At 38.2% G+C, this 13,117-nt stretch overlaps 1 protein-coding gene across 1 annotated transcript in view; it reads right to left on the bottom strand.

Moving 5' to 3' along the window:
• Positions 1-13,117, bottom strand: part of KPNA1 (karyopherin subunit alpha 1) — a 58,897-nt gene that overhangs the window by 8,709 nt on the left and 37,071 nt on the right. Inside the window, exons 12-13 of the mRNA XM_065645496.1 lie at positions 1,759-1,886; positions 888-1,066 (exon numbers count right to left, since the gene is read on the bottom strand). Coding sequence (XP_065501568.1) covers positions 888-1,066; positions 1,759-1,886 — 307 coding nt within the window. The remainder of the gene's footprint in view (positions 1-887; positions 1,067-1,758; positions 1,887-13,117) is intronic.

Below are 13,117 nucleotides of genomic sequence, written 5' to 3'. Positions count from 1 at the left end.
TATGATCAGGATCATTTTCAGTCTGTTATGAACATCAAGTTCCATGACCATTCTCTCCCACGTTCAGAAAGAGCAGATCCTACTATGGAGACTCTTAACTCAACTTGTACTCTTCACACCCAAGGCAATACAGGTTCAACTTCAGAGTTCCCTGTAACTGCATGAATTGGGAATTGTAGTGGCTTTCTTGTCTGCTCCTTTTACTGTGTATCAAGGCTATAGATAGTCTCTAGACATTTCTGCAACACTGACATGAAAAGATAAGTAAAAACCTAGAATCAGGCAAGAAAAAGTCCTATTCTGCTATAACTCTTCTCTGCAAGTCAAGGTAACCGTAAAGGGAACCACGGTTGAAGAAATCATATTCAGAGATACTATCCTCTTCTATACTGCTTTTCATAACCGATTTTTATTTTGCTTAATAAGCACTTACCAATCGACAAGGAAACTAATCTTAAGACCAGCAGTACCTCAGAACTGGGATGAAATGATGCTGGTACACACCAGAACCTCAGCACAGAACAGGCAAACGAGGAAATTTGCTGCTGCTGCCATAATTCTACAGGGCAGCAGAGAGGGAAGGGAAAGCTTTGAAACCTGAGTGACAGAGCAGTGCACCTGAACTGCTGTGAAGGGAAGATACTGAGGCTGAGTGACACCCAAAAGGCTCCCTCAGGGTCAAAAGAAATTAAGAAGAAAAGATCTGCGCACACTGTCTCCAATCTACATACGAAGATGGAGTACATCAGTAAATGCAGACTTGTCAAAGAACAGTTAATTTTCACATAATAGTGATGAGGAAATTAATAGAATTTGGTGTACTGAAACTCTAATGGGTTTGTGATCATTGCTTTAAGCTCTGACTTCCGCAGATGTTTGGCTCATACCATATGCTTCTTCAATAAGAGCACAGTAAGGATTGATGCCAGCGCCGCTGCGTTTGGATTCCTGCTCTCCAAGCCTCAGGATGTTCTCCAGCCCATTCAGTGCTACCTGAACAATCTTTGAGTCCATTACTGTGAGGAGGTCACAGAGTGGTTTGATGCAACCCAGTTCTACTAAATACCTGAAAAACACCACATGGAACACAGTAAATTGTCCATAAATTGTAACTGGTGTAGCCTTTTAAGCACTCAGCATGAAGGCCTAAGAACCAAAACAATCAGATGAAATATCAACTCAACTGGAGAAATTATAGACATCTATTTGTATCTAAGCAATTCTGCTGATACAACGAAAATATATATGAATATATATGAAATAATAATTTAATCTTATAACTTGAATTTATAATTCTATATTAATATCTTCTTTTAATATTTACTATGTTAATTTAACATATTTATACATTATTTAAAAATATTTAAGCATAATGTACTGTTAGAAGTCAAACAGGTAAAACAATCCACACAATGATGCCCTTGTCTGAGGGGCTCAGCTATTCGTCTCCAGATTGCTAATGCATTTCATTACACTCTACAATGACGACTAGGAAATGAGTTTAAAATATACATTTAATTTTTTCACATAAGAGAAATGGCTCAATTAGTGAAGTACGTATTACAGCTGAAATTCTAATGTGTTTTCTCCCTAAAGGAATTAACGGCTCATTCATAACTTAGAACAAAGATGTGGTCACTCTGGAGACAAACACTAGAAGCATACAGAAAGGTTTTCCAGTTTCCAGGTTATTAGTCTGATTTCTTGCACAAACATTAATTCACCCAATTGCATTGAAAGACTTGAACTATTTCATACTTGATCTGTTCAGCAGAGCCTCCAGATGTTGCATTTGTGATTGCCCAAGCAGCTTCCTTCCTTGTCCGAAACTCAGCTGTTTGCAAAATATTTATAAGAGCTGGAAAGATATGGGCATCTATGACTGTCTGCAAAAAGAAATGACATGTCAGGGTTAAAATAAAAATTAGAAAAAAATTCCTTGTCCCAACCTACTTTAATGTCTATGCTCAGCACAACACACTTAACAATGAAGCGTTACTTATCAAAGAGCAAAAATCAGCTTTCAGCTTTGCATTCAAAACCCTAGTTATCACTGGGGTCTGCGCTTATCCCAAAAGAACTCAAAACATGTTCAGACTGAAGTTATTGCCATATATAATGTGTTACTTAATCATACTTTGACAGCAAAAGAATGCCACACTTCCCTTATTTTTTCAGGTAGTGAACCACTCAGCTATTAAGTCAGTAAACCAGTAAGTCATTACGATCCCCTAAATAGAGAAAAAAAACTTCATAAGCCTGTGTGTCATCCTATATTTCCACTGGGTGAGACAACAGAGCAAAGAGAATATGTTGTAAGAACTCCACAAAACAAGCAAGCACCAATATATGCTTCCCTGGTTAAATGACGAAGCAACGGACAGTTCAGTAGTATTGGTTAACTGCTTAGCCCACCAAACTCATGTGAGTCAAATGAGTATTTAGTCAGCAGCTCAAAGTTTCTAGTAAATTCCTCTGGAAAGAACCTTTTGCAGTAAGACACAAATGAAATGCAGTTTAGTTACACATGTATGACAAGGATCTGAAACACTTTTGTAAGGCTTAGTCAAAGAACCAAGAGTTTAGGATTACATTCTTAAATTACCATTTTACAAATGTAAGTCATCACAGAACTGGTAAAGACAAATTCAAAGAAAGCCAGAGATCCTTTTCAAGGAGCTCCACAGAAGAAAACTAACAAGTTACATACAGCAAAAAGCTATAGTCAATTCACGGTGTGGATGGTTACCTAGTGAAAAAAAACCCAAACAACTGTTTGATATTTCTTTTACCCTTCCAATCTGTCTGGGCATCCACACTGGATCTACTTTGTAAATTCATATCACGCATCAGTTGTATAATATCAATAGTCTCGTGAACACTGTCTCCTTTACCACAGAATCTGCACTTCTTGTACAGCAGTCTTCAGCCCTCAAGGAAAATCACTTATACTTCCATCATGCCATGTTATAGTAGATTTGTACTTTGCCAAGAATATTTGGCAAAAAGCCCTTAACTGAAATTTTTGAACATGAATGATGGAAGTGGTAGATCATAAACAGGAACCAGCTACTAAAAAAAAAAAAAAAAAAAAAAAAAAAAATCTTCAAAAAAGAGGATGCCTTTGCCCCCCACCCCCCAACATATTTTACTGGGAAAAAAACACAATTTAAAAAAACATACAAAAAGTAACACACTCTAAGGGTATGCAGAATGCAAGAGTATCTGCTTCATTGCGGTTATCAGATCAAGGGCCTTTTCAGCTCAAAGGGAGATATAAATAACAGGAAAGTAATAAATAAAACAGTAACACAAGTCTGACAAGACAAGGGATAAGAGAGACAATCACAAAGAGGGAAAGTCTCCAGTCACTAATTAATGGGCCATTAAGAAACTACAGGCACAGCTTTGCAGATAGCCAGCCTGGACTTTTTAACTGATGAGACAGGGACAAGTGAGACTGTGCAAAACTTAATAACTCATCTTTTCTTAACCATCTTACCACATAACCCTGCTCTCTAGCCCGTGGGAGTGCTGTAAGGCTTAGGTACTAGGAACTGAGACTGGCATGATTGAATTTGGGCCAGCAACCGGATCAAACCTCGGGAGAAACACCCATATCTCCAGGGTCAGCAACTGGAGTGGGTGGGGCTCTCAGGCTCAGTAGCTGAAGGGGCCATGGACTAGGGAGCATCTTTTTGGGGTGCCCATAAAGGGTGAATTGGGGGCCAGCAACTGGTGTCAGACCTTGGGTGAAGGGACCCCTGCAACTGGAGCTGGTGAGGGTCTCAGCACTGATGCTGGATCACAGTGCCTGGATGCCAGCTGGAACTCAAGATCTCGCATCTCTTGGGCGAGTGCTCTTATTTCTAATTCTACTTACTTATATTCCTATTTATTTCTATTTCTTATTCTATTGTATAAAAGGCTATGGGCACCTTGTTTACTTTCTGCTCTATGGTGAAGTCATCCATTTTTACCCAAGGAGAACAGGGTAACACACCACAATGAATTGCAGCCTCTCATAAGGCACTTCACTGGAAGAGACTGGCTCAAGAGAGAAGCAGATTATCAGTCACTATATGTTTATGTTTCCTACTGCTTGACATGCAGTGTTGTCACCACCTCACTCTCACTTGAGTCCCAGTTAAAGGTACTTAACAGTCCCTCTGTAGCACAGCAAAGTTTTTCAACTAGCAGTCTGTTGACAATTGAAACTCTCAGAGCTTAGGGGTTTTTTTTAAAAAAAAAATACATTAAGAAAATAGTTTGCTTTAACTTTAATATCTTCATGAGATTTCAAAAGTCCAGTTAAGCTCAACAAAGGTGGAAACAATAAAGCATTAACACAAAGTCCTAGAAGCATCTGTTATTCACACTTCACATCTTGCAAGCAAACTAGAATGCCTAAGCATTCCTGCCTCTATGACATTTTACATGGGAACAACAGCTATCGTGGAAACAGGCCATGTTTCCCTTTCAGTTATATTCCTTCTAAGTGACAAAATAGTAAACTGCTGAAATAGAATTTGGTTTTGGTTGGTTGGCTTTTTTTCCTTGAAGAAAAGCAACCCCCAGGCAGAGCAAAACCTTAAAAGGACTGTGGTGGAATGAGGTACCTAACACTTTCTAAATCCTCAGAAGTTTTAATTCAAATTTCTTTACTTTTTTAGCATTTCTATACTGTGTGTGCCTGACACGTGGAAGTGTGTTGAAGACTAAAGTAATGCAGTGCATATAAAAATGCTCAAGATAAACATAGCTTTCAAACAAGATGAACACGGGGGATTTCAGTTCAACAAGAACTTTGTGAAAGAAATAAAAAGGAAATTAAAAATTTAAAAAAACATGTTGCAAACTAAGGACTGAGGCACAAACTACTGCAGTTCTCACTCTTTGTCACCTGTTCAAATGTTCCACTATTCCTTGAAAAATGAAAGGTGCCTGTGCCATCTATGAAAATAGCAGGTAACTGCCTCGTATGTGCCATAAAGTAAAGGATGTTTAAACATTCTTTCTTAGCTGCTGACACATTGTAACACTTGTGTTTATCTCTGCCCTCTAAATGTGACCTGAATTTTTCAAGGAGTTAACAGTAGGCCAACAGGATAACCAAAATTCAAAGAAACACTCCCAAACCTTTAACATTTTTAGCAGTTTTATATGGATTATTACAATCCAAATAATTCTCGTGCTTGCATGTAAAAGCAAAACATAACGCCCTGCTTCCAACAGCAGATGCACAGGAAAGTGTAAACTCTAGTCACGTTTATTTTTATTTTTCTCCTTTTAAAGTATTCACAGTCATAGCAATGAGTTCCAGTTTGACTACACCTGTACGAGAAGATGTGCTCATTTGTCCTAAATGCAGCACCTACTGATTTCTCTGATGCCTCTTCCTTCAAGGACCTTGCTCAGAAGATGAAGAATGATCATTCCCCTCAGTCACCTTCTCAGATGCCACCCATGTTTCTAGGGCATTCTGCCACATCTCCTGTCGCTTGTCCCATAGTTTACACAGTTGTTCCTCATATGAGATCCAGCTGACACTTTATGGTCCCTCCTTAACACCCCTTCCTACCATATCCTCTGAAGGTGGATCTACACACTGGGCAAATTAAACGTTTATACTAGAACCAGAATAAGGACTTCCCCTACCCCTTTTTTAAAAAATCTCTTTCCTGATGATTTCTAATATTCACATTGGTTTTAGGCAGCTAGTATTAGGCACTGAAGTGATATCTTCAAAATACATTAGAAATCTCCTTTCTGCATAATAGGTAATCCATTAAACTAACACTGAAATTTTTGCCCAGCTGCATCTATTCACATTTGTTGGAATCAAACTCTCTCTTGACTTGTAAGTACAAGTCTTTCAGGAAACTGAATTCTAATTGAAATTTGAATTCTCAAATATAATTTGAAATTAAACTGAATTGTAATGCTCAGTTCCTTCAGCAAATCCAGGCCTCATTTTTGAAGTGTCAACATTTTTTGTGCATTTGGTTTTGGTGGTGTTTGTTTGGTTTGTTGCTGTTGGTTTGGTTTTGTGTGGGTTTTTTGTGGTTTTGGGGCTTTTTTTTGGTTTGTGTTTGGGTTTTGTGTTGGTTTTGGGGTTTTTTTTTTTCTGTTTTCTTTTGTTCGTTTTTTAGTAGATGGTATCCCTGTGCTGTGGCCCTCCAAGACTGTTGCCTATCTCATGGAAACATCCTATCCTTCTTGTTTATTTTAATCAAGCTTCTTCACTTTATAGTATTTGATTTTTCAAGAGTGAACTAGATAGAAGTGAATTTTCAGAATTTAATTACATCTGCATATATGTTCAATCTAAATACATTCTAGTCAGTGCTGGGGAGCAGGTCTTCAGCAGCAGTATATTTAACAAGTATTTTGAGCCAGTCAATACCAAGTGAATTTTCTTCTCCTCCTTTGGTTTCTCACAAATAAATCACTTACGGTATGCAAAATTAAACATATACATTTAGCATGCATGTATCTACATGTGGTTCATCACATAAACATGAAAGCAACCAAGCCTTACAGGATGACTGTTTTCCTGCTCCTGCAGGCCCTCTCATTACCTTTAACAAATCAAGATTACAGTCACCACTCTAGCTGGCAGCTGTGAATACAGCCCTACTGCTATGATCTCCTCCTCCTGGCTGGAAATTGCAGTTCATAGACGCTTTTCAGTTACTTGTGTTCCAGTTACCCTGTTTACTGATTCAATTTAGAACGGCTTTTTAAATAACACAGCAAATATTTGTAAGCCAAAGCTACTTAACATGATGGCATGACTACAAAACCGCTGCCATCCAAGAGTCAGGAAGGAAGCACTTCAGATCTCAGTTCTAATGGACTTTTATGTTGTTGACACAGACACTTTAGCCTATATACTCCAAACTGTGTACAAAGCAAGCCTCTAGCTAGTGTACACAAGGTTGCTACTTCTGTCAGGAAGAACTTGCACTACAATGAACAGCACCTTGTTGAGCTGTCTCCAGCTTTAGGGTCTGTTCTCCAAAAAATGGTAGCAATATACATCACTGACTGCTGAGATTTTCCAGCAGAATAAAGGAACTAAAGGTGTTCTAGCTCTGCTGCCCTCAGTGGGGTATGATGCATGGGATTCATCACATGTAGAAGCTGGAAAACAGATGTTGTACTTAAACCCAAACTTACACCTGAAAAAGATCCATCTTTGACTTCTGTAGCTCCTCCAACAAATATGACCTTGTCAGCAACACCGTATTTTGCTCCTGAGACACTTTTTGAAGTCCTGCCACCACAAACATCACATGAAGATTTCAGACCATTCATGCAAGCTATGGCATAAACCAATCACATTTTAAATTTAAGTAATTTGATACACAGTTTGCCTCTGTAAACCCCGGCTCTGTGTGAATCATGTCATCCTTTTTCCACGTCCCAAGTGTTACTGTGGTCTTTTTGGAGAAGAGCTTCTGACAACTCTTAGCTTGTATCTTTACCCCGATTTGTAAAAATATATTTAATTCAAGAGTTTCTAAAACAGACAGGCAATGTATCTTTTGCTACACTTGCCCATGTCACACTTCAGCAAGGACAGGAAACCCTAAAGGAGGAAAAATACAGCACAGATCTTCTTGCTACCATACCTAGCCATACTCAGGTTTCTAGATGTTCTTGTGAGAATTTAAGGTATATTAGAAAAGAAGTGATAAGTTAACCTGTCAACAGGAGAGAACTCCTATGATGTCTTCACTGCCAGATATGGAAGATTGTATTTGATGTACTGCCTTTCACAGCTTTTCAGTGGCTTGCAAAGTTAGACACAGAACATTTTCTGAGGTATGTGATAGCCTTTCATACCCTTCAGAAGGGTCGACAAGTCAGGATTTAGCTTCAGTTGTGCAGCTCTCCTTCTGACTCCCCGGAAGATGTAGTTCCCCTTCTCCCTGACTGGGGAAGCTATCCACTGAAGTACAGCAAAGCTGTATACAAACTAGGAAATTAACAAACAAAAACTATACTTAGTGACAATCATGACTGCATCAGGATACACACAGCCACCCCAAACCTTAAAAGCACAGAAATAAAGAGGGGAAAGACTGCTGTATTCCACCACACACTTCTGTTGCCTTGGCACTGCTGCTAACACACTCTGAAAGGCTTTCACTTCCACCTTTGGTGGGGAAAAAACAGAACAAAACAAAACAACAATATCCTGTGCTTTAACATCAGCTAGAAAAGAAAGTTCAGCACTTACTTTCACACTTTTCATGCACATTAATTTATATTGCCTTAACAGCAGAAAGAGTTTACTTGATCGTGTTTGAGTGCAAATCTAATGGTGATAGGCTGCTGTCTTAGCTTTTAGAAATGACAGTGAAAGCCTTTGGAGTCTGCTACCAAACAGCCTTGTAGGCAGTATGAAAGTGGAAATGAATATAGAAGTCCTTCCCTCTAACTTTATGTTTCTATACTTCAGAGTGGGTGGATGGAGGGAGTGTAACCCAATGCAATCTTAACACTAAATACAGTTCTGTCTGTTAATATTAGTTAGGTAAAATTCCTACTAGATTTACTGAAATATCTTTTTTCTTGGTGGGCAGAAGGGATTGCTAGATTACGACTTGAGCACTACCCAAAGTTTCTACAGTATTCTAACATCCCGACTGCTCTGGAGCAACAACCCACTAGGTAGATCAGGTGGTAAATTGCACCGATGTGGCTTATTATGCAAGGCAGACATTTCGCTTTCAGGAAAAAATTACCACATGCTGAAATTACTCTTGTCTTGATTTCTGGCTAAATACTGTGCATGTTCAAAATCCAATTAGTGTCATAGAGACTGGAACAGATCTGGCTACAGTCTGTGACCTCTAGTAGGAACTATCGAGCAATTAGGAGAGACTGGGGAGAAAGGAAAATAAGTTATTTAGTTTCAAGCTGCATCTAGAATTTTAGAATCCCTTCTGTAAGGAAGAACAATTCTCAAGAAGTAATGTTTTAATTTATTGTAATGTGAAATTAATTTAGAGAAAGAAAAAAAATACCTCAACCCACAGATGAAATGGGTTCATCCATGAACTTAGTTAAATCAGATATTCTCTCAGAAGGGAATTGTCCTTTGTCCTCACTGCTACTGAAAACAACTAGACTTTTATTCTCCATTTTAGCATATGACTATCCTCAAGTAATACTACCAAACCACATTTTCCAACTTTAGAAATTATTCTAAAGTGTTTTTCAGCTCAAATATTTACAATGATTTTGACATTGAGTAGGAGTTGCCTGAAGTAATACCTTAGAGGAGTTTTCTGAGAAGAGCAGACATATCAGCTCTGGAGATGAAAGCAGGTTTCATCACACCTTGTATCTCACATGACATTCTCTAGGTTGAGAGTAAAGAATTAGATCCGTTCTGGAATTTGTTACGCGTTTGTGATGAGACTTGCCTTTCAACACAACATAATAATTGCAATTACACCTGCAATTGCCAATTTTACTTCCAAGAAACAGTGGCCTCAAGATGTCCAATCCAGCATGTTGTAAACATTCTCCAGTGTCCTTTACTTTATAGCTTTTCCCTAACAGGCCGCCTCCTGCAGTTCCAAAAATCTAAGCCTCATCACAGACATGATTTGCTATATCTCATAATTCCCAGGACAGCTATCTCCTGCTCAGAATCATAAACACTATTTTTTTAATCTCATTTTTATAACAGCCAGTATAGATTAAATTAGGTATGCACTTAGGGCAGTCAGTGTTTCACTATGTAGCATGTGTGTGCTCAAAGGCAGCTCAATTATTCTGAATGGGGCCTGAGAGAATATTAAATGAACTATAGCTTTCACTTTCGAGAAGCTGCTTCTCACATTTTTTTCCCTAGACTTGAGTAATGCACCAACATGCTTCCAACCTTGCCTGTGACACATACTAAGGCAGCTGCTTTAAGGCGGATTCCTTTAAATCTACATGTATTTTAGTGTTTTGGTTGACACTGTTTTCTTCCTGGTGTAAGAATCCTGAAAAAGAAAGCTCCTACCCACACAACTGCAACAGAGTTAAAGGGGTTTTTGTACTTTAAAGAATCATCTGCTAGAAATGAAGGTGCAATACTAATGGCTCACAGCATTAATTTCCCTCTCCCTGCCTTCCCACCTTTCCAAGGCACAAAGCAATTCTTATCTATTCTCAGTAGAAAGAGAGCAGATCCGAACTGGTGATAAGACACCCAAAAATCTTTAAAAATGACTAAACACACACATGCATAGATTTACCTAATTGTTTAGCTAGATTAGGCAAATGTTGTTTTAACAAAGGAGAGATTATTTTATCCTTACTTGTTTTCAAATAAAGATATGACAACAGTTTAGAAGACAGAGGATTACCAAGGGTACAATTAAGACTTTCCACCTAAAGCCTCACCTTTACACATCTGAGAAGTGGATACCAGGTATAAGAATACTGTAGCAGGTATAAGAATACAGGGACAGGCACTTCTTCACTTGAACAGGATGACATGGTACAGTGAATACTTATGTAGAAGTCACATAAGTGAATACACTATTGGAATAGCTTCTGGTGCACTAAAATTTAAGCTACCTCTAGGACTCTTCACAACCGCATTTTCAGTAGATCAAGAACATGAAAACAGAGAACCTGAAGTTTTGAAAAAATGCTCTAATAAAAATCTACTTTCTATTGCCACTTCCAATACTTATTTCTTTATGGAATGACCTGTACGGGTATCCGATTTTCTCAAGCTCTTCCTTTTTCTTACGTCTGCCACATTCCTTTATGATTGTGCATCCTAAAGCAGGCTCTCTGATAGACTTGGGAAAAAATACAAAGTTAAGCAAATGTATTGGGCTGGACTGTTCCTCAGAAAATACTCTCAGACTTCCCAGGAAAAGCAGAAATGGCCTTCTAGAGAGAAAATACTGCTACCCCCGCTTTTTAAGGTGGTAGCAGCATGGATAAAGCAACCAAAAGATTCTTCACTGCAAGAAAATCAAAGGCAAAAACATGTTTACCTTAATACAAGCAGTAGTAACTACTTTCTCTGCACTGCTAATTGCACAGAAATTACAATTACTGACGTGGGAAAAAACAGTGGTACAGTTGCTGATTTTACACAGCACTTTTTCTTAAAAAAAAAAAAATCAGCTAATCCACAGATTAACACACAAGCCACAATAAAGGCAGAATCAAAATACTTGGAACTCTACCAAGGTTAGACTAAGTAACCATATTGTTCTCGATATCTGACAAAAAACCCCATGATCTTTGGTGGTAGAAGTAAAATCTTGACTGAGAAAGTCAGAGGAAATACAACTGTAGGAGGTTTCTTTGCTCAGGTTCCACGGACGAGAAGGACCTACAGAGCTTTCCACCTCCATAGGTTTTATTTTCTTGCCTACCCATTTCCTAACATAAGCACCTCTGATGTTAGATGAGCATTCACTTTTAATTCCAGGAAGCTTAGCAGAGACTGAGTTATCTTCTACAAAAGTATTAACTTTATTTCCTGTGCTTTCCAAAATGAAGACCTCATTCAAAGCATTAAGACCTTAACACTGCTCATTCAGCAGCTAAATGTTCTTTGCAAGAAAGAATATATAACTGTAAGATTGCAAGTGCCACCTGCAAAGGATATAATACACTTTTTCCTCAGGAAAAACCTGCAAACTTTTTACAATCTCCTCAAGTTTTCAAGTAAATCCAGCCCTCAGGTGAAGACGGTTAATTAACCACTTCATGCTCATTCTGATCACATAGAATGAATAATTCAGAGCCCTCAGATACAAGACTATCAAGTGTCAGGCTACCTCCCAAGGAAAAGGATGTGGCAGAAAGAAGTACTCCTTGGCCACTTTTGTCAAGGTATTATAGGATTTGGTTTACATTCTGTGTGAATATGCATTGTTTCTGCCTGGTTGCTTATGAGTGAGACAAATATTTCTAATGCCTAATATTCCTGCTATTTATTTCTGTCCCTCAAAGAACAGACATCTCCAACTGGACTTCCACACATCCTCTGCAATCTCTGAAAATCCCCTCTGTACCCAGTGCGAGCAAAGAGCGTTGAGAAATGTAACTTCAGAAGAGTTTAATCTGATTTACATGAAGAGACTTTAATTCAACTACCTTGATGGGAACCTTGCATATTTATCAGATAAAGCCTGGTTTCATTATAAACTGTTTTTCCATCGCTTCTGAGAAAGAGAACTAATGAGGAACTGTCCTTGAAAGCCAAGCAAAAAACTCCCCTAGTATAGCTGTTCTGGAAAAATTTGGTTGGGGGTGGAGGGGGTGGGGGATGAAAATTTAGCAGTCTCTCCTTTATCTAGTCAAAGAAAAAAATTTCTCTGGGGGAATGTTCAATCTCTCATTTATACCATCTGGAAACAAGTCCTGGGACTTCTTCCTGACGGCTGACACTAAGTCCAGACTCAGAACAAAGATGGGGTCTTTTGGAGGCCTAATCGTAAAGACTGACACAAGGGAGCGAGACTTCCATTTACTTCTGTGTGCTACCACTTAACAGGAAGAAATGACAAAATTTGGTATAATCAGGAAAGATGAATCCCAATGCAATATGTTAGATATCCTCCATTATTGTTCAGTTTAATAAAAAGCAATTTCAGATTTGGCTAAGCACAACTATCCATATCAGGAATTATAAGAAAACATAAACAAGAACAAAGAAAATATTATACACTGTCAGTATCTGTATCTGGTGGTGAAATTAAGAAACTTGTAAAGTTATTTGATTCTCAAAGTTTTTAGCTTACTCCTTTCTTACTTAAGAGTTTCTGTATCGTAGTGATTGTCAAAAGCATGAAGCCAGTTATTTAAAACAAGGTTTTCTTGAGCTTGGTCTTATTTTGTCGTTCTCCAGCATGACTCTCTCTCCTCCCTTAAAATCTTACATAATTTTTATTTGAATTTGAGAGATGACTGGGCCACTGAAAAATTCTGATTATCCACAGAGCCTATAATATACTTCCACTTACATGTAATTATGTATTTGTGACTGTGTATACATACAAATATCCAATTTATACACAAAAAAGCAGTGTATCATCTGACATGTGTTTCTTCTATCCTGCAAGACAAAGATTACTGA

The sequence above is a fragment of the Caloenas nicobarica genome, chromosome 1 (genome assembly GCF_036013445.1).
Source record: "Caloenas nicobarica isolate bCalNic1 chromosome 1, bCalNic1.hap1, whole genome shotgun sequence".
Lineage (NCBI taxonomy): Eukaryota > Metazoa > Chordata > Aves > Columbiformes > Columbidae > Caloenas > Caloenas nicobarica.
This window is presented reverse-complemented; position numbering and strand designations above follow the sequence as displayed.